Genomic DNA, 21,556 nt, shown 5'->3' with positions numbered 1-21,556 from the left:
CGGTTTGTTGATGCCTTTGCTCTTCTTGGCTGTCTGTAAAATGTGATTATGAAGGCCCTAAGAGGGGAGAGGGAGTTGAATCTAGACCATCTTTGTTTCTGCGAGTATAGACAGTGATCTGGTTATTAAAAATCTATTTGTGTGCAGTTCATGAAATGAAACCCTGTTTTCTGTCATGTAAAAAGTTCTCTAGTGTCTTTTATTAATTTAAAAAATAAAAAAATTCTAGAAATCTGTGAAAAACATAGTAAAAATAATTCTTTAATCCACTAGATTTTGATGATATTAACTTTGCTGAACAGCCTTTTTGAAAGGTTAACTTTGAAATCCCAAAGAGTAAAGTGCTTTAATAAGCTTTCCAAAACAGATATTTTTCTTTAGAAAAGATTCATTTAGAACATTTTAATATGAATAATTCTGAAATGTTTCAGCAGATTTGGAGAAGCTAAAGGTCGCGTAGGAAGAAAAATAGAGTCCCCTAAGAGACGATCCGTGACTTCAGGGTTATCTGGTCAGCTTCTAACATGGCATTTTGACGTAGTATGTTTTTGAGTGCATCTTTTAACTGGAGGAGCTCAAGGACTATGAATGTTATGTATGAACACTTTGTCTTTTTCTTTGCATTGATAAACTTGGGATCTGGCTTAGAGAGCCAATATGAGTTTGGATTTCCTGGCACGTGGCATGGATTCGATGCTTATGCCAGAAACCACCTGCGCTAAATGTCCTTGAGTTTTAAGAGACCACCTTCAAGCACTAAGTATTGCTTTGCTCCACCATTATTAGTTCATCTCTGTCATTAAAGTACCTGGCCATAATGGCCACTGGAACAACCACTTAAGGGGGGTTTTCTGGATAGTGAAAGTATTAGGAGGGCAGATCCTGACTGATGACTGGTATTTCCATGATTTATGAACTTCCAGTGCATATGCTGCTTTAGCAGCTGACAAATGGACTCATATATAAAATGTGCAAGCCGTAAGCTTGTTTGTCTGTGTATCTTTCAGCCTTGACACTTGTTTCTTCTGGAGAGTGAGGATAAACGACGTATCTGAAAGGTAACAGTGCTGACCGCCTGTTCATGTGGGGTACCTGCACGAACTCAGAGTGCCAAATGGAGTGTGTGAGCATCCTGCCTCAAGCAGGGGTGTGAGGGTAGAAGGGAAAGCTCAAGCTGTGCAATAAGCTTTACCTATGTGAAATCGCAAAGATTATTCGTTATATTACTATCAATAATATTCCTCCCACTTCTCAGCAATTGATTTACTGATGTGCATCCCCATCCCGCTCAGCTGTTCTTCCTGTTCACTGCTCTGGCACACAGCTGCTGCTGTCTGTCCATGTGCCAGCCCGGTTCCCCTTTCTTGCTGACCTCTTCTGCTCTCCCTTTCTTCATTTGCTCTGCAGATTTGGGTAAATTCCTTATTGTTTGTTTGTTTGATTGATTGATTCTTCCTTATCACACCAAAAATGATTCACCACATGTGATAGCACTCAGTGGTGCTTTGGTGTTCAGCCTTGTGACTCACTGCGTCACGCCGCAGGAAGGTTAGAGCGTTAGGCTGCTGCGCGGTCCACGTGCGTCTGCTGCCTTTGTAAACAGGTTCATCGAGGATTATCAGGACAGAGGGAGGGAATCTGCACGGACACGTATAATTCGTGTGCTCGGTGGTTTTTACATAACTGCAAGAGTTCAGCTGCAGTGGGAAGAAATTTGGTTAGGGATTCTAGGTAAAGAATATTTAAAAATCAACAGTTGTACTTGTCAACATTTCAAGGGTAGATTCCTGATGTTCCTGATTTTTTTTTTTTTTTAAATGTCCTTCAACTTTTTTTTTTTGGTGGCCTAAAGATGAACCAGGTGTATTCAGAAATAGCCTTTTGTCCCTGTTTGAAGACATGAAGTCTAGTCTTTAGATGTCTCTCTAGTGTCTCTCCCTCCCTCCCTCTCTCCTGCCCTCCTTTTATCGTACAAAGTTTGGAAATCCCACATATTCAGCGCTGCAGTCTCGGAGATGTCAAGGCCTGTTCATTTAACAAAAAAAGGCCATTGACAAACACTGAGCTTTCGTGATGCACACAGTGCTTTACTGCTTTCAGGCATTTCTTTTGTACAGTATTTTCCCACATAGAACAAAGTGTCGGTTTGCCAATGAGATGAGGATGAAAAAGAGAGTTGTGTCTGGAGTAACGATTGTTTTAATGGGCTTTCCATCTTTCTCCTATCCACTTTTCCACTCATACAGATTCACGTGCAGCAGAGAAACGAAGGAGTAGAAACAAAAATGTAAAAAGTGGTCAAATGAAATGTGAGAGGTAGCAGTGTTTTACAGTAAGAGAGTGAAGAGTGACTGCAGGCTGCTGTTTGTGCGAAGGTGAGAGAATGAGCACCAGCTCTCCATAGGAGACCAATTCCTGAGGGGATTTGGATCAAGGAGAGTAGCGAGGATTTAGCGGGGGAAAGACGGCTTTCTTGCCTGTCTGCGACAGGCATGCTGCTCTGCCTGGGCCCTGCTGAAGGGTGTCGAGGGCTGCCGATGGACATGCGTTCAGACTCCTTGGGGCGCTGCCTTTTTTTAGCAGGTGTCACCCACCTCCCAGCAGACATGACCCTACTGGTGTCTGGGTTCAAATCTCTGCCAGATCATAAGTGGAAGGACTTGAAACTCTCTGGGAAACCAGCGAACATGAAAAAGTTCCTGTATATTGTGCTTAAAATTTGAGGTGCCGAGCAGGGAGAGAGAGAGATTTAACTGATGATCTGTCTTTTTCACAGCATTTTACTCTCTTGTGTTACCTCTTCTTCCAGCGAAAAGCATCCTTCAAAGAAAGCTGAAGTATCTGGTGCAGCTTTGTCTTCAGACTGTAAAAGCTTTGAAAAGAGCACATGTAGCTGATACCCGGATGAAGGGTGCCCTCCAAGGCAGGGGGAGAAGGACAGGATAGCAGGAATGAAGACGACAGTTGTCTTGTGGTATTGATCCTGTTCTTGTTACCAGGGTGCTTCATAAACATGAGCTGTCTGCAGATGAAAAATGTAAACAGATGTGATATGAAAGGATAATACTTAAACAGAGGTGATGTATGACTTGTCTTGCTAGAGCAGCAAAGTTGCTGCTGTTACATTTTGTCAGCGCTCCCTTCGCGTGGATCGCTTTCTATTGGTGTTACGGCTGCCATCTCCTACTCCAGAGTCCTGTGTCAGGCCAGGTTTGTGCTGCTAGTGCAAAATGCAAAAAGCAGCACCTTTTATTTGCCTGGGTCTTAACTTTCTGTTTCAGAGCTGTAAGTGAAAGAGCTAAAGTGAAAAGCTGCGTGTGTGAGAGCCAGTGTAATTTTTCTTTCAGCTAATGACCAGTGTGTCTTTCTGGCAGCTGGAACTGAAGCAGCCATACCTGGAGACCTAGAGTTAGAGACCAAAGTCTAGGCTGCATAGGCCATCGCGAACAGACTGTGGTGCAGATCTATCCTCTTTTTTTTAATACCTCACTTGAAACTTTGAATGACTATGTATTTGTGTTTAAACCAACACTTTTAAATGATAGCTATATATAAAACCAGGTCCATGGTTGAGCTTTGGTTTAGACCTATGTACATTTCAAAAATTACAAGCTAAAACAGTAATCTGCATGTCAAAGTGATCTTGCTCACACATCATGAGAGATTAGGTTTTTATTCCTTTGAACTTGCAAACCACAAAGTGGATCTACTCGTATACCTTCCAAGAACATTTGAGCCCTTACCTAGAAGGTATTTTGAGTAAACTTATGAGAGAAAGGCCTTCATTTTTACATTGGCTAAGGTTTAATCATAATGTCACCGCTGAGTTAACTGTCAGCAAATGGTTAAAGTCCTGAGAACAAGGCAGAGGGCATCATTTTGCTGCTAAATAACATCTTGGCATGCCCCTACCTCAAGTATCATGTACAGTTCTCATCTCTGCGTGTAAAAACGGATACGGTAGAATGCGAGGATGTACAGAAGAGGCCAACCCCAATGGTCCGAGGGAATGGTACAGCTGTTTTTTGATACGAGACTGAAAAGAGTGGGACTCTGCAATTTGGAAAGCAGTTTTAGTGGGGAATATGATAGAAGTTTACAAAATCAGAAAGATGGTGAGTAAGTTGAATGCAGAACAGGGCTAAATCCCACAGGGCTAAAAGTAAGAGTTGCTTATTGAAACTAGTAGGAGTTTGCTTTAAAACGGGCAGAAGAAGGTGCTTTACACAGCAGGTAGTGACCTTCTGGCACTGCCACACAAGGTCGTGGGGACAGACAGTACCAGCAAGTTCAAAACGGATTTGACAAAAGTTGTGGAAAACGGGTCCATTAATGGGCATGAAGAGGGCTGTGCGGGGATGTACCATTCAACATCCCTACTACGGCAGGGGGAATATGAAGCAGATGGACCACGGAAAGTGTCAGGACTAGGTTGCTCTCTTTAAAGAGTGCCTCCTTTTGACGTGGTGATGAAGTGCTGGGTGAGACAGGCCATTGTGCTGACCTAGTAAGGCATACCTTGTATTTAAAGCTGTATTTTCTTAAGCTGGCTGTTGACGTGCTCTGTAACCCTTGAAGTTGCTTTGCACCTCTCTGCCCCCTTACTCTGAATCTGAATAAACAGCTGGTTCACTGAGACAGACAATCCCCTTTTTTCTCCTCACCTAACGTGTCCATGTGTCCTCATTTGAGTCACAGGCCTCATTAGGGAGGCAGGAATAGAATACACTGGGTGGGATATTGCTGTCTAAGGCTGCATCATCTTGAGTCACTTTTCTCTGCCTTGGGCTACTTATCTGTCTTTTTGTAAAATGCCTTGAATGGGGTGTAAGCAGGATATTGAACAAATCTGTTTTTATCTTTGCAATCCTTCTGAAAGTAATTTGTAAAACCAAATGGTAGCGATAATAGTATAACTAGACATTTATGTACATTTTATTGTTGTGTGTCTGTGTGTGCATGTGTATATGTATGTTACATTGGCCCTATAGGAGTAATTGCTGAAAGCGGGTAAAACAACCCAGAAATGCCTTATTTCAATCTGTGCAAAAATCCTTTGTTGTTCTTCGCTGTCTGCCACTTTCTCGTATTCCTGTCATGTGGTGTGGGTTCTGCAAAAATTTTTATGTTCGCTGATGGTACTTGTGTATGTACTTGGTGATGGTATTATGTTCAGTTAATGTCATTTGGCTCAAATATTGTGCCTGCTGTCAGAGCAATAATATGTCTTCTGAGAAATTACTCTCATATGAAAAAGCTGCAGAGGACCTCGTGTTACTGTTTACTGCTTTTGGAAAAAAATCTTTATTCATCCTTGTTTTTTGTGGGTAGAACTTTTGATATAGCTACTTCCTACAGTGATGAAAAAGTTCTGGTCAGACTAGGTGTTCTAAAAGCCTACTTAGGTGGTGGATAGGTAATATGATATTACTTGGCTTGTATGCACAGTAGGCACCATTAAATAGTCTTCTGGTAGTGAAAACTGCAGTGAACATGGAACGTTGCTTTAGGAGTAGAAGAGTGGTTTTTTAAACAAAAAATGCTGTTTACCATAAGGAAAAAAACTCTGAACTATTTTGAGGTATCAGTAATATCAACTGTTACACTGGCTTTGCAGTGTAATTTCCTGTCTCATCACTACCTGCTTAGGGAATGACTGTTCAGGGAAGCTGCAAGCAACTTAATGGGATTTTCTTCTTTGATTTCTCCACAGGAGCTCTAAGTAACTGCCTAGTAACCATATGGGATTTTTACTGCATAGAATTCATATGAGGGATGGGAGGAGAGGAAGTGAAAAGGTGACAAAAGTAATAATGAGTAATTTGTAACAGAAAGGGCTGCAGGGGACAAGTTCTCAGGCATTTCCCTCAGCTAGCTGTTCAGTTTTTTTCCTTAGTCATATGATTTATTTTTTGAAGCTATCTTACAGGAATAGATATATGGCTTGGTTTTACAAAGGTTTTGTAACTGAGGATCAGCCTCTTCATAAAGACCTCTTTCAGCCATCTCTTAATTGAACTTTCTTTTGGACATCCCATAGGAAGAGGTCAAAGTAGGGCATTTCCTTAGCCCATAAAAGGGGGGGAGGAGGAGAAAAACGGAGCCCTCAAAAGGGGATCTGTGCTTCTAGAGCATTAATTACTGCTTTTTAAGGTTGCCTCTACCTGAAGGGTTGCTGCCACAACAGCCCCATGTGTGTGTGTGGTGTATGTGCCTCATAGTCATGAGGAAGCAACAATACCCTTTCTGCTAACACACTGCTACACCCCCCCTCGTATTTAAAATAATAATAATAATCCTTATATCAGCCTGTGGATTTAAAGCTGCCTTGGAGAGTAGAAGAATGCGTGAGCAGAATCCCAGGAAATTGCAGTATCGGTTGGTAAGTTATTTAGAGAGAGGAGAGGGCAAGGATCACGTTAGCATGACTGTGGGCAGGAAGTGAAAAAAAAATCTTTGTTTTTATGATTTTGCTGCTGTGCAAAGAGGGTTTTTACAGGGCACATAAAATTCAGCAGGAGTAGAGTCTGATGTAGAGAAAGCTCATGGGGCTTTACACCCATGCCAGTAATTTTGTCGTGGCTGGAGTGTGTAATACGGATTGTTACAAGTTTTGGAGACAAGGAAATAATTAATGAATAGTTCTCTCCCCCCCCCCCCCCCCTTTTTTCCCCTTCCAAATGAAGTACAATCTGGAATTAATAATTAAATTTAAAAAGTCTGATTATTTTTCTTTAGACTTAGGAGTATATTTCCTCACAAACATAATGCAATAACTGCCTGGGTGACTTTGGAAAAATGATCTTGTAGAAGTAGTAAATGTTATGCTGTAGAAGATAGTAAATGCTAAGTTTGTTGTATTGAGCATGTGTGTACGTGAGTGTATGCATATGCTTTTCTTGGAGAGTATTTGAGCAGGTTTTGTTTTACAAGATTTACTTGATTCTTTGATGAAAATATCTAAGCCTTGTGACTACCTTTTTAAAGAATGAACCATTATCACTCTGCACTTTGTATGGTTGGAACGTATGGTGGAAGTTAAAATGAACAAAAGTTGCTTGGTTTTGCTTTTCATTGAATAATTAACTGTTCCCATGTAGTATGGTATTTGGGAATAACATTGTGAATGTCTCTTCCATAAATGTAATGATCCAGGATTGAGTCTCTATTGCCAAGGAGAAATTGCTGTATCAGTATCACCAAAAACCAAGTTGCCTGTCTTGAGTTCTGTAGTTAGTATTGGCTTAATTGAAATCTGGAGAACATCTCTTTCTTAAACAGCATTTGTGTTCTTAAAATGTAATCTGTCTCTAAAGTCTTACATTGCTGTCAGAGCTGGTATGATTTTTTTACCTGACGATCAGCGTGTTGCTACCTAGTGTAACTCCTTGATGATGAGTAGTATTTGAAATTCAGTGTAAATGAGCATACCCACCTAAATCTTCACACAGTCTGTTATGCTCGGTTATGTTCATGGAATCTGGGATAAACTTTCATCCCTTGTTGGCTTTCTGTGTGCTGTAGAGAGCAGAATCTGGCCAAAAATGTTTCCTCGTGTGGTAAACAAAAGACAGTTTACCTTTTGAAAAAGAGACGTCTCATAATTCTAGCAATTGAGACCAGCCATAATTACAGCCTCTTCCTGAGGCAAAAAACTGTCTGTAACCTGTGGTTCTGCACTCCTTTCTTCCAATTTTTGCCTCTAACAATTATGTGCAGTTTAGATTCCAGCCTTGAGCCTCATGAAAGTAGGAGTACTGCTGTTCCCTCCCATGGTGATTTTCTGTTTCTTTTACTTGGCATCTTGCTTAGGAGAGGACTGTGAAAGCTGTACCAGGTGACAACAAAGAAACCTCAATCTAGGCCTCCTCCATGTTTCACAGTAGATTATACATGGATGGTTGTTACTACTGCATCTCCTAAATGAATTGTTTAAGTGAATTCCTTGGTGAGCCCATGGTGGAACGTGCTTGCAATAAACAAGGAACACGAAAAGTGCGCACTTCTTAATTCAGATGCAGAAGCTATTATGCAGATCTTTTCCAAAATGTCCGAGAGGAAAATTGCTTTATTTGACTTTTAGATTACAAATGGAATAAACAGGTTGACTGATCAATTAATGAGTCAAGACCTACTTGAACTTAAGACTCATATCGGAACAATGAATTTTAGTGACAGTTATGTTTCTTTGGAACAACAGAAATGTCAGAGCTTGGGGTGAAGAGCTTGGGATGTGGGAAATAAGGAGAAAGCGTCTAGATACAGAATAAACTTTCCTGTGTTTGCCTCAACTTCTCAGAAATTCTTCAAAACTGTGAACTCTGCAAAACTGTCCTTTTCTGAGAGTGCCACAGAAATGGCCTGTAAACTTTACCCAAAAATAGAAGATTGGCGGGAAGAGGGGTGGGTAAAATCTAAATGAAGAATTCTGGGTTTTATCTAGCTGTATAGCTAGGGGGAAGAAGGGGTGGATAAAATCTAAACGAAGAATTCTGGTTTTTATCTTTCTATCTGTATAGCTACAAAGCAGAGAAGCTGTAGCTACTCCGTGAATACCAGTGGAGGTGATGGTGTTATTAATTTCTACATAGATGAGGCTGTGGAGATGGGGATTCTCAGATCTTTGGACGTGGGGGCTAAACTCATTGGGGTTCAGAAAGTCCTTGAATCAGATCAGTGGAGTTACCTGGATATAATGACAGTTGTGCTCCTAACACCCTTAGTCTTTTCAAAACATCCCCCATATTCTAATGGGGTAAAAAAGTCAGGAGAGATTATTATTATTATTATTATTTTGAAAACAACAAATTTGGTCTTTTTGTCATCAGGTATGTTCTTTTATAATGCTGGGGTACAGCTCCTCTTTTTGTTTATCGTGTACTTCTAATATTAATCACAATTATGACCATACTTTCAATTAGTATGAAGTGACAAAAAACAAACACTAGCAAGAGGTTTAAAGATTGGGGATTTAGTAATTCTGTGACTTCAGCTTCTACAGCTGGTGATCCAAATGTTTGTTTAAGGCATTGTAATTACAATTCAAATTTGTTTCTCAAATTTTCCATCCAGTGTTTCAGCCTTCCAAGGGCATGGACTTTTTGACTGTTTTCCTCAGTAAGTTGTGCTGATGAATGTATTTCACTGGTAGAAAGACTTTTCAGAAAGTCCAACCTAACTTGTATTCCTTCTAAGTAATTTCTAAGTAATTCCTTCATTCCTTAAGTAATGCCTGGTGTGTATGGAAATCTGTAAATTATCTTGACTTTACAATGAGGTTAATACCAGGACAGTGTTCCCTCAAGCTAGTGTTAAGATGAGGTTCACTGTTCATACGCAATGGTGAGCCTGGCCTGAGACGTACCCAGAGGTCCCCTCTAGGGCCCGTGGGCTCTGGGTGGCCAAGCCTGCCCAGGTTCCCGTGCCACCATGTGAGCTCCTGCAGGCGCTTTGAAGCCTCCTCTAGGCCTTGTGGAGGCAGTAGTTGGAACGTGGCTGAGTCCTGGGACGCATCAATTTTATAGCTGTTCGTGTGCCTGCTTAGCAGCTGTGTTGTACATGTGGCTGGAGATGGTGAGCATGTTGCCTAGAGCCACATGGTGAATTACTTAAAGCCACAAAGAAATCCTGTGTTACCTTGTTGCTATGGACTTGTGTGTTGCACCACGCTGGGAAACTTTCTTTTCTGGCGTATGGATGGAGGCTCAGCAGTGCAGTGGCTTGGCCTGGCTGCGTGGAGAGGGACAGCTTTCAGCTGGTGGACATGTGTGCTACGAGGTAGCTCAGTACAAGTGCTGCAGTGTTAGATGCAAGCCCTTTTATGGTATACTGAAGGTTAAGGACAGTAAATGTTCAAATGTGAAGTGAGAATGAGAATTGCGAAGAATTATTTGGGGATTTTCATCGTCTGGGGCAATGTATTTCTATTTTTAGATAAGTAACTGATATGTCTAAAGAGGGAACTTGTTCTGTCCTATAATTACTATGATATTGCTGCCCTTAGACTTTTCTCAGTGAACATGTCCATTCCATGAAGTACTGCCCTTTTTCATGTAATGGCTTTGTTGGTTAACCAGAATACTAGTTAATGCAAGGAAAGAGGAAGATTAATTATCATTCAATTTCAAAATTAATGGTTTTCTAGAAGTCAGCTAATGAAACCAAAGGTTGTTACACCCTTTCAGGGAAGATGGAGAATCGTCTCAGTAAGAGGCTTTCAGTAGCCCCATCTAATGTGTTACCTAATGTTTTTTAGGTAATACCACATAATAAAAATCCATAGCATATATTGTGTTGACTTTTGCTGTTCTATTCCTGATCAGAGGTTTCATTATTATGTTATATTTTAACATGATATGTCAGTTACTGTGACACACTATGGAGATAATATTATTTTAAACTTGTGTACTTTTCTTATGCTTCTTTACAGGAGCACAAATGATTTTTAAAGTTGGTGACCTGTGCCAAAGTCTAGCTTGCGTAGATGCTTTACATTTTATTAAATAAAAAAAACAAATTGTATTTGCACAAGATAAGTGAAATTTGTTTCCATGGTAGATAGAGCATTACTTATGCTGTTTTCTTAACCAATTTAAGCTGAACCAGTGCAGTTTTTTTTAATGTAGATAAAGCCTTAGGTTAGAAGGCTGTTGGTTCATAACAGGGAGATTATTCTGTATTTGCTCTTAGAAGACTACGTGATAGAGACTTCTAGGGTTATGATATAAAACGTTTTGCAGGGTCTGCGCCTTAATATGTGACAGGTACCTCCCACCCCTGTGGCTTCCTGCCTTTGAGAGCGGAAAGCTGCTCTTCTCAAATGAGAAAGAGAGAAGATTATCTATTGACATACTACTCTTGGCATACCACTTTTATGTTTAATTTAAAAGTAGCACTCAAAAGTTGAGGGAAAATCCTGACATTATTCCCCTTGCTTCCAGCCTGAAAAAGCAGCTTCAAGTTCTCACACCTTCAAAAACAAGACCTTTAAGAAATCCAAAATTTGTGGAATCTGCAAGCAAGTAATTGACGGCCAAGGCATTTCATGCAAAGGTGAGTAACATATGTGCACTGTTTACCTTCTTGCTGTTTAAAGCAACTAATTTTATATTAGTGTTAAGTTTCCAGAAATCCGTGATTGTGGAATTCCCCTTGGACTAAATATGTATGTTACCTCAGCTTATTTCCTTCCTTTGTACAACACTGTGCCATGTTTTTGTTTAGTAGTAGGTAATTGGACGTGTATAATGATGTGCTTAAATTACTATGCTTTTCGGACAGGTTGCAGAATAAGACAGTGTCTGTGCCAGCGCTGCTCGGAGCATGTGTGAATGAGTGGTGTGTGCACAGCGGGTGATGGATGCCGCTGGAATTCAACCTCCAAACAAGGAAGTGACCCTGACTCGCTGAGGCATGAAGGCTTTCTCTGCATTAATTTACTAAAATTCAGAAGAGCAGCCGTCTATTTATTTATTTTACTTTTTCCAGTTGCATTATGTTCTCAGGTTTCAGTCCTGTCCTTCAGTCTAATCAGTCACAGGAGCCCTGAAGAGATTGTCCTAGCTGCACAGAATGCAGAGACACAGTTGCCCCTGGCACAGCTACCTGCTCTTTAGTGCTATTTTCCCTCACTTATTCTTCTCCCTTGTACGTAATGCCCTCTTGGCATCCACAAAATCTCACCAGGGCGTAGGATGTGTGTGTGTTGTGGAGGGGATGAGCAAAGAGAAAGGCTGTGCTATTCTTTGGCGCATAAGCAGTAATGCACCCTAACATGGGCTGAGCACTCGGTTGTACTGTGGGCTTTTTTGCACAGAGGAGGAGCCCAATTAAGGGAAGCCAGCGATGGAGGCATTTGGCAGCAGAGTCCCAGGGGCACAGTTATGGAGGAGGACATGAGATTTGAAGGCCTCTGTGTTTTTGTGAGTGGCTCGAGATCTCTCTGGATCCCAGAAGCCTTTGCAGGAGTGGGGCCTGGATGTGCAGAAGTAAATGCACTTGCCTTTCTCCATGGGATACCTGTGGGAAGGACCTTAGGCGGAAGTAAATCTTGGGAAAGCTCAATAGGTCCTTTCTGCAAGCTTTCCAGGAGTAGGGATTTTGATCCTCTGTGCTGGTTTAGTCTGGTTAATGATCAACTCCTGTTATTCTGTGCTAATAAATCAGTCTCTCTGCTTGCCACATGCATGGTTTACCTCCTAGTAAGAGAATGCTTTTGTCTGTTCATCTGAAGCATAACTGCTGTTTTCACTTGGAGATATTAGCACCACTTTCTAGTTCTAAATGGATCTCTTTCCCTGTCTTCTCCCTTGCTCCCTCCCACGTTTTTCAGAAAGGCTAGGATCCCTCTGAGAGATTAAGAGGATGATGAGAGACGGGAGTATGGATGGAATGTGGCCTTTTTCTTGTGTGTGTGATGCTGAACTCAGGTGCAGACTCTGCAGATGACCAGTTAAATGGAAAATACCTTGCTTATTCAGCATTACTGTAATGATCTCTGGAATAGCAGTTATATTATATGTGTGTGTGTGTGTGTATATATATATAATTTTTAAAATATCTCTTCTATCAGTTTTTCTGGAGGTTGGCCCCAAACTTCTTAGGTTATACTTGTTTTCAACTTGGAAAAATTGTTAGTATTGTTACACCCTTGTACAGATTCAGTGTAAGAAGCAGTGTACAAGGAGACACCCAGCACTTTGAAGTGACAGGCCTGGGAGGCAGGAATAGAAAGTTTGACAGCTTGTTTTGTGTTTAAGTCCTTGAAGCCCAGAGCTGGATGTGCACAAAAGCTGTGTCAAAGTGACCCTGTCTCCATTGGTACTAAGAATCTTACTGCATGTCTTGTAGATAGACCACATGATCATGATGAGTCTGAGCAAGTTTTCCTTTTGTTGTGATGTGGAGTAGTTTTGGTTCAAATAAAGAAGTATTGTCTGTTTGGGATAATTTTCTTAAGGTTGCTGGGAGGAATTTCAGAAGGAGCCCCTTGCTAATAGCATAGCTACTAATAGCATAGCTAACATGCAGCCCCTCTTTGATGCCAGCACCATACTTCTGGGCTGCTGGTACATTTTGATTGTTAATCACTTCATACTTACCTGTGGGATAGGAGCAACAAAAGGAGTTACATGGATTGGAGTGATGAGACTAAGTAGTTTCACTTTAATAGGAATCCATTGGTATTTCAACTTACAACATGGACTTTATAAAGCAGAGATTTTGGAAAAGATAGAACTACAAGTTCTCTATTCCCCTGCCAGCCCTGCAGTACTTGAAATGATCTCCAATACAGTGAAACACTATTAATATGAAGAAAAATAAACCAACTGTTTCAGAGCCAAATTCTGGTGCTGCTGCTTCTGGTAAGTTCTCCTCGAATTTGCTGAATAAAAGAGAGCAAGTCTTTCTCTGAAGCTGGCACTGGGGGGAGAAGGGGGGAGAAGAAAGGCTTTCGTTAAAAACAGATAAGGTTCCTTTGTGCATTAATGAGAAAATCTTGCTTTTTAACAGTTTGTCCTCAGAAAATAATAGCTCTTTGTACAGACTGCAGGTTCCTTCCAGACTATAATATCTTATCAGCTAAAAGAAAGCTATGTGTCAAGAGAAAGGAGGCAAGGGGAAAGGCTCCAGATTGGTCACTCTGTAGTATTTAGTGTTTATCTAGCAATGAATCATTTGCCTGTTTTAAGAAGAAAAGCCATAACTGGGTGTTGTAATGGTTAGATCAGTTTTCATTACTATGTGGCAGTCATTGTCTGGGTGTGTGTTTAGCCCTCTCTTGCAAAATGTGTGTCCTTCGCTAGTATCCTGCTCTGAATGTAGCACCTAAAAATTTTCTCTGTAAAACGAGAGTGATTGACTCACAAAGGGACGCTTGAATGATGATGTCGCTTTGTCCTCATCAACTTCAGTTCACCTCAGTAACGCATACGCTTTACAATGATTTGTTTCTTAATGAGCTCTGCAAAACCAGTAGCACAAAGGAAAGGAGGATTTGAAGAGGTGGGGGAGCCCCTGGGTGCCTCCGTGCCTGCTGAACGTGGTTGTAGCTGGCTGCAGCTGTAATGATACAGCATTTCATTATGAAGAAGGAGCAATCAGCTGTTGATTTCTGCAGTCAGAGTAACTGCATATTCTGCAGTAAACTGAGGAGTGTATGACTCCCCATGGCTTTCGAGCACTACCTCAAACATGCTGGAGCAACGGCCTTTTGAGCTCCGATTTGATACTTTCACTTTCCCTGCAGTACAATTCAGTTTAATTCAGCGTAAAGCAGATACACATCCTAGTCATACACATTTGGATAGTTATCCAAAGAGTTGACTAACAGTGTTACAAAAGCCTTTCAATTTTTTTTCCTGCTTATTCCAGTCTATTGAACACTGTGTTTTATCTTTTTTGTCAGTAAGCTATCCTAACTATGCAGTTTCTCTATTTTCCATGTAAATTTCTACTGTGTTTTCCTTTTTCCTCTGCTTTTTTAAATTATTTTTTCTTTTGGCTTTGTTGGGTTGTGGACTACACATCAGCCAAACTGCTGTTAGTATAGAGCAGTACATCAGAGCTTGTTAGATGTGCCGAATCTTTCCAGTCTCTAAAAAGTACTTTCCTGGCAAACGAAAAGCTTGTGACCAGGTTTGTCAAACTGGAGTAGTTTTAAGTAATAGGGTAATGTTTCCTAGCTCTACAGCATGGGCGGATGAAATAATGATAATGAATTGAAATGCTTTACACACTTTTGTTAATAAAACTCCTTCCTCCCACCGTTGATGTGATTAAGTGAACATGTCTGAATGCTGCAAGCAAGACTTCACATACAATACAAAGCATTCTGTGAACCAGATTTCTAACCTAAAGCAATTAACGGTAGTGTGGATTGACAGAGTATCTTTTTGTTGATCTAACCTAGCTGTGAATGTATTGGTTTGGGGAATATGTTTCAGAGGGATTTTAGGAGCACTTGTAGAATTGTCATTACTCAGTTTTTTGTTTTTCTGGAAAGCTCTTTCCTTGATGGCTTGAATACATGTGAATTTTCTTTTCTTCCTAGTGTTTTGAACCATGTATCAAAGCTAGCCAAAAAGGAGTTAAGTTACGTTGGCATGTACTGTTGGCTATATTGTGGGTACAGAAATGCTTACCATAGTACTGTGTGCAAGCTGAATGTAATAATTCTCCTTCTTTAATTAAAATTAATCTGTATAATTACTTCTGTCTTGTGTAAGTCATGCTAAAATACATCCCCATGCAAGTGTTGACCCGCTTGCAGTAAGTTCTGGACTGATTGCTTGAGCAAGTAGCATGAAGTGATATTTGAAGGTACGTTTTCTCATTGAATTACGATCTCTGTATTTAATCTAGAGCCTCTAGCCACTCTAAAGATCACAGATCAGGATTTGAGGGCAATGGCAGCTCTTGCCCTTCTTAAAGAGGTTTGATATTTTCCTTTGAAATTCACCTGCTTGGTTGTGATCATACTTGCGATGAAGGCTAGTGATCCACTTCAGATCTCGTTTTCAGTTAGTCAGGATTCCCTGGTGTAAAGAATTCTCTGCATTTCATCAAATGCTGTTCGTTGCTTTTGGCAAGATGAAATATGTTGTTATATTGGTGTGGAGATGACAAACTGTTGCTGGGGCCTGTTTGTGCATGCTCTGTGTGTATGTAAATATATGCATGTGTAATCTTATCTGAATAGCAAGTGGTTTTAAATACTCTATCTTTCAATGAGTGCTAAGTTCAGTAACAACGTATTAGTATCTTAAAAATGTGTAAAGCATGTCTATGGTTAGCTACAGTTTTGGCAGACAAACTCGGAGAGTAAGCTAGAAATGCGAAAGGAATTTGGGTTCTGCCTGGGTCAGTGACATTGCAGTTGCCTCTAAATGGGTGAGTGTGTGGAGTGTATTTGTGTTGGGGTTATTTGCTAATTTGTGTTACTTTAGTGCCTTGGAGCTCTACTTGTGAAACAAGATCCCGTTTTACCAGATGCTTCATAGATGCATATTATAAGCTATATGTATTGTTAATTATGGCAATAAGCATACCCATATAGTTATCCTAATACTATAGTGAGGCAGATCTTTGAGATAACAAAAAGGCTGACATCAGCTTAGAAGAGTTTTCCATCAGGTCACTTCTGCTTTCCATGTGAAGTTTGTATGTGCTCCTAAGTGCTCTCTTGAGTGTTGGTAGAGCAAATTGCATTGGCTTCAGTAGGACTATTTTAAGATGGTTTAAGCTAACTGATTCAGCTGATATTTTGAGGTTCCTAATGGTGTATCTCCTGTATGTATGTCTGAGACTTTGTTTAAGAAACAGGAAAAAACAAACAAACCAGAAAAGCTTATTTTCCTAAGCAGTTAATTGCTAATTAGATCCAAATTTAAAGCTTGTGGTGTTGGGCGAAAATGAGACCTAGAATTTCCTCTTGCCAGCATTTATGTTTTTGGTTACCGTCAACATTTGATGGTACAACAAACAGACATCAAAGCAACTTCATATAAAGGCAGATACTCAGGCTGTAGGACCAATGAGTGTGATCTGTTGCTGCTAGAGTGGACAAACAGCTTGTCCCTGTTTTGAGCAGCAAGGGGGAGGGATTGCAGGTGTCCACGCAAGGTTGTGGGAGGGACTGGGCTCTGCCGTAAAGCCTCATCTGCCTGTCAGCCTCACTCATGAGCAGCACCTGGGAAGGTGGCCAAGTGAGGCTGCATGAAGTGCCCTGGTGGCAGAGAAGTGTTTTTAGGAGCCCCTTGGGAATGGGCAGAGCTTGTCCAGGAGGCAAGTGCGCAGCACGGGGGTCAGGGCTGGGGTGAGGAACGGGCACCGCAGCCCATCTCTGGCACCCGAAGCCTGGGAAGGTCAGCCCCTCTTCGCCAGACAAAAGGTGTACACAGTAAACAGCAACTTCTGTGGGGTTAATAAAGTGTACCCTAATGGAAGCAACTGTACAAGCTGAGCATTTATGTCTCAGTGCAGAGCCTAGATGCAGAAACATGCAAGTTGTGTGCATAATAGCAGTGAAGACATGAAAGAGCAGAATGAGTAAAGGCTTGCTAGAGTATGCAGAGATATAAAAAAAAAAAAAACCTGCCGTAATTAGGCATTACACAAATGGCACATAAGCATCCTTGCTGAAACTCAGCCCTCTCTGGAGCTAAGGGAAGCTGTAAAATTGACATCCTGTTGGTGGTATGTTGTTACCACAGTGGGAAGTAGGGGAGAGAATTTTGGCATGAATCTCTAAGGTAAGTTCCTACTCGCTTAAAAACAAACACAGAAAAACCCACACAAGGCAAAACCTCTAGTGGGATGTTTAATATTCATAGTAGCCAAGTGGCATCCCAGATCCTAGATCATGTTTGAGAAAGTTGTCTGTAGTGAAAACATGAGCTCTGTGTTTGTTTACCTCATAGTCATAAGGACAGAGTTAGTCACCCCAGGATTTGGTCTGTGGTTATAAGGTTTGTTTTAAAGCTGAAATTCAAACTAAGGTTTTTGAAAAGTTGCAGCTTCTGTTCATTACTGCTAATGAGTTAAAGAAAGGAAGTAAAGGTGCTTTTACTAGCTTTCCAGCAACACCATGACTGCTAAGTGATCTGGTATATCTGCAAGTTTATAAACTTAACCTGCTTGAAGGGAACCCAGAACCCTGAAGAGTAAATTTGTACTGAAGATAGAGTATCTGCTGTAACAGCAAAATTTGAAAAGAAGTGCAACCATCAGTACAGTGTATAATGCCACTGTGATGAGCATGATATGCCGCATATGGAGAGAAACTACAGAGTAAATCTCAATGCATTTGGCTAAAATCCCACACTTTTAAAGGGCTTCAAAGCAAGGAAAAAAAAAGCAGGGGGAAGCCAAGCGAAGCCTACAGAAGATAAGGCTCAAATAAACAAGAGACAAGGAAAGAAGTCTTTAGCAAGTTAAGTTTGTCCTGGTACATGAAGAAAACTTCAAGAAACTAGGCTGGGCCACAAATATAACTCCCTTTGGATCCATTCAGGTCTGAACCCTGTAAATAAGTAAAAGGGAGGGATTGTTACCTGATTTTAAGCAGAATTGCCATCTCTTGCCATAAATAAGATAAAAATTACCCTTGAAAAATAAATGCCTACAACTGATTAAGTCCTTGAAGGATCATACTGATGACTTCCTTTGCATAGTCTATGCTGTTTTCTCTTTTTGATGAAGGTCTTTATCACTTCTCTTTTTTCTTTTTAAGAGCTTGATAACAGCTGTGAATAAAAACATGCAGACCCATTAGGTCTTACCCACATAGTGAACAACTTAGTTTTTAACAACATAGATTTTGAAGATTACCCATGCTCTTAGCATAACTTACAAATGCTCTGTTTTTGAGATCCATCATGGGCATGCTCATTTCCCAGATCTTTTGATACTGGTTCTACCTGCACTGTCTGCAACTGCAAGAAAACCTGCAGACAGTTCTGCCAATTTTTTGTTTGTTTGTTTAGTGTGGGTCACTGGCTACAATATACTGTATTCTGATTGAAATGCTTTTCTGGATGAAATACGGCAACATTGTTGTTCAGCCAGAGAGAGGAAGTCTGAAAATAACCTCCACTTCCAGTCCTACCTGACTTGCAAGTCTTTATTTTACAAAGATGAAAAAAGTTGCTCTATATCGATATTGATTTTTTTAATAGCATATGAAAACATATTTTCACTATGCTAATATTCTGCCATTGCAAGAGCATCTATGGGGAATTAAAAAAAAAATATGCAGGCATTTTCAGGAGGTTGCTAAATTGATGAAGTTAGAATATAAATTCCATAGCAAAATCAGTAGGAAACTTGGTGGTCAAGATACTTCCTAGACAATACGAAGATGATGGGAATAAAGGAAAAGAATAGCCAAACTATTGCAGCAGTAGTGCCAACATATTTTTCTCTTAGTAATGTTTTTCCACTATGACCAGCAATAGCAAGCAGAACATTCCATCTGCAGGAAAACTCATCTATGATACTGTGTTTATTGTATACCCACCCCAAGACAAAATGCACAGACTGCACTGATTTCCCATAACTGTCTTTTAGCTTTTATGTTCAAAAACAGTGTCTGCAGTCCCTGTTGCAGGGGGTGCTGGGAGCATTAGTCAGATGAAGAGACAACGTATGACTGAAAATGAAAACCAAAAGAAAATCTGGAAAGGTAGTTGGAGCACAGGAAGTGCCCCAGCAGATGATGTTGCCATAATGTGACTGTTATTCTTGTGACATCTTTGGCACATGATTCTGATAAATTCTTAAAAATAGAAGCTCTTCCTTTCTTCTGCAGCTGAAGCCCAATGTTTCCTGGTAGGGAACTCTCCCTCCTTTCTAGACTCAAAGGTATCTCTGCCCCACACAGAGCTACATGTCATCTTACTTGTAATGCTGCAGTTAATTGTTTCTGTGTGCTTATTTTTCATTTGGGATCTTTATCTTGTGTATTGCTGCAGAGCTGGTAGGAACATATCAGCAGAAGAGTGCACGTGTGTGGCTATGGGAGTGTTTTCTAATCATCTCATCACAAAGTTATAAAAACTCATCAAAAAATAAATGCCAAGCAGGCTGCACAGTTCTCTCTTCCCATTTTCCTTTATTTTGTTTTTAGAAAGCACACACAAGATTGATTAATTGTTCCTGTGTCTGTTGGTTATGGGAGAGTGGAAACCACCAAAAAGCATTTTTGTCTTGGTAAATTAGTGGATGCTTTAGCATTTGTTGGGAGGCTTAGAAGTACCCTTGTCATATCTGTTGCACACTGCATGAGCATATGTGCGTGAATAACATTATTGTGATGACTTCATGTGGCTTTGAAGCCATAGCAAAACTCCCTTTGAATTTGGCAGAACTGAAATTGGGCTCTTTTATGTCCTGGAGGTATCTTAAATCCCTTTCTGCTAGAAGTGGAGAACTGACAAAAGGGGTGCATTAGCTTTAGAGTTCATCTCGACACTAGAAAAATTAGTTGAATGTTCCAATAGACACATAATATATGATGTGGTTCTGTAAATTCAGGGCAGACTTTTGAAAGCTATAAATAGGGATGTTCCTAGCGCTTATTTTTCCCCCCCTCTGTTGAAGTGCGTGTGACTCAAGAGTTCAGTGGAAAAAAAACCAAAGTATTTTTAACAGTTAGTTGTTGCTCTTAAACAGAGGCTCTGTGGTACTAAAGAAAGAAAAAATCCTGTCAGTTTAAAAAGTTACTTGAAAATAGTAGTTCATGTGGATAGTTCCAGTCATTTAACAAGGCAAGAAAAGAAAAGTGGACTAGTTGCCTGATTCATTGAATAGGTTTACTGTGGCAACTGCTGTGTTCGTTCTGTGCGGGAAGCTTGCCTGTGTCTTTCACAATAGCTGTAGGTAACTCTGGTTATGCTGCAGGTGGGTTATTGACTACAGATGCTTGGGCAAATGTCTGTTTTACTTGAAACATTCTATCTTCTAGCTAAAGGATGCTGATTTGGTATTTATTGGTACCTATTTGTATGAATAATAATCCATGGGATTTTTAATATGTAAGACCTTATGGGAGGTTAATTATGTTAAATTAATAGGTGAATCTTCAGTAATAGCAGCTGATGCAGTTTTATAAAAGTGTCCTTAAGTTACTCAGTTGACTGTTCTGTCTTGATTTGCTGTTGGGAGAGCTCATTTTGGTTATAGATACCTTTCTGAACCAAGCTCAAGCTGGAGAAGTCCCTGTCATGGTGGCTTTACTATGCATTTGTCAGAAAACCGTGATTCAGTCTTTCTGTGGAAGCAATGACAGACTTGGGATTTTCTCCAAAAACCTTTGCTACAGGAAGGAGGTGTTCCTCGGTAGTAGTATCACAAGCCTGGTTACCTAACTGGCTAGGGTTTTGCATTCCTGTAGCTGTTTGACACTCATCTTTCAGCAGAATTAACCAAGAAGCCTGTGGAATTGAGAACTATTAAAAACTCAGTCTCAATTAAACAAATCTTTTTATATGCTTTTATATGCATTCCATTTTCTTGCGGGTTGTCAGGGGCTCCTGCATTGCTGTCTGAAATAGCATGGGCCTATTTTGGGGAAGTCTGGAGATGCTGAGGAAAAGAAAGCAGCCTTCAAACAGCTAAGCCTGTGATCCGGTATCCTCCTCTATTATTTATCATCAGGAAGGTAAAAATGAATATCAGGAGCTGCACAGTATCTCTCTTCAGGGCAAGTGATCTTTCGTAGTAATCACTTGGACATTAAATTGAGTTATCGCTTAGATTCTCTAATTAAACATAAGTTTCTACCCTGAAGAGGATTTCTGAATTACGTTGTTTGTACCCTTGCTATAGATAGAGCTTATAAAAACATGGAGAATCACTTGATAGAAGCTGTGCTTAAGTGTGAGCTTGTCCTTACAAATTAGTCATGTTCCAGTATTCATTGCATGTACAGTGTAATAGTATATGGCAATATATTGCCATACTGTGCATTCAGGAAATGCTAAAACGTGAACAGGTAGGTAGCTCTCATCAAACAAAAAAACTCCAGGTATTTGTCCTGGTGATACCACTGTGAGCT

General features: G+C 40.4%; 1 protein-coding gene across 12 annotated transcripts in view; it reads left to right on the top strand.

Annotated features, from left to right (window-relative positions):
• TNS3 (tensin 3) overlaps nucleotides 1-21,556 on the top strand; it is a 319,894-nt gene that overhangs the window by 122,709 nt on the left and 175,629 nt on the right. For all 12 annotated transcript variants that reach the window (XM_064506663.1, XM_064506662.1, XM_064506659.1 and 9 more), the window contains one exon: nucleotides 10,941-11,052. In XM_064506663.1, coding sequence (XP_064362733.1) covers nucleotides 10,941-11,052 — 112 coding nt within the window. The remainder of the gene's footprint in view (nucleotides 1-10,940; nucleotides 11,053-21,556) is intronic.

Source organism: Dromaius novaehollandiae, chromosome 2 (genome assembly GCF_036370855.1).
Source record: "Dromaius novaehollandiae isolate bDroNov1 chromosome 2, bDroNov1.hap1, whole genome shotgun sequence".
Classification (NCBI taxonomy): Eukaryota; Metazoa; Chordata; class Aves; order Casuariiformes; family Dromaiidae; genus Dromaius; species Dromaius novaehollandiae.
This window is presented reverse-complemented; position numbering and strand designations above follow the sequence as displayed.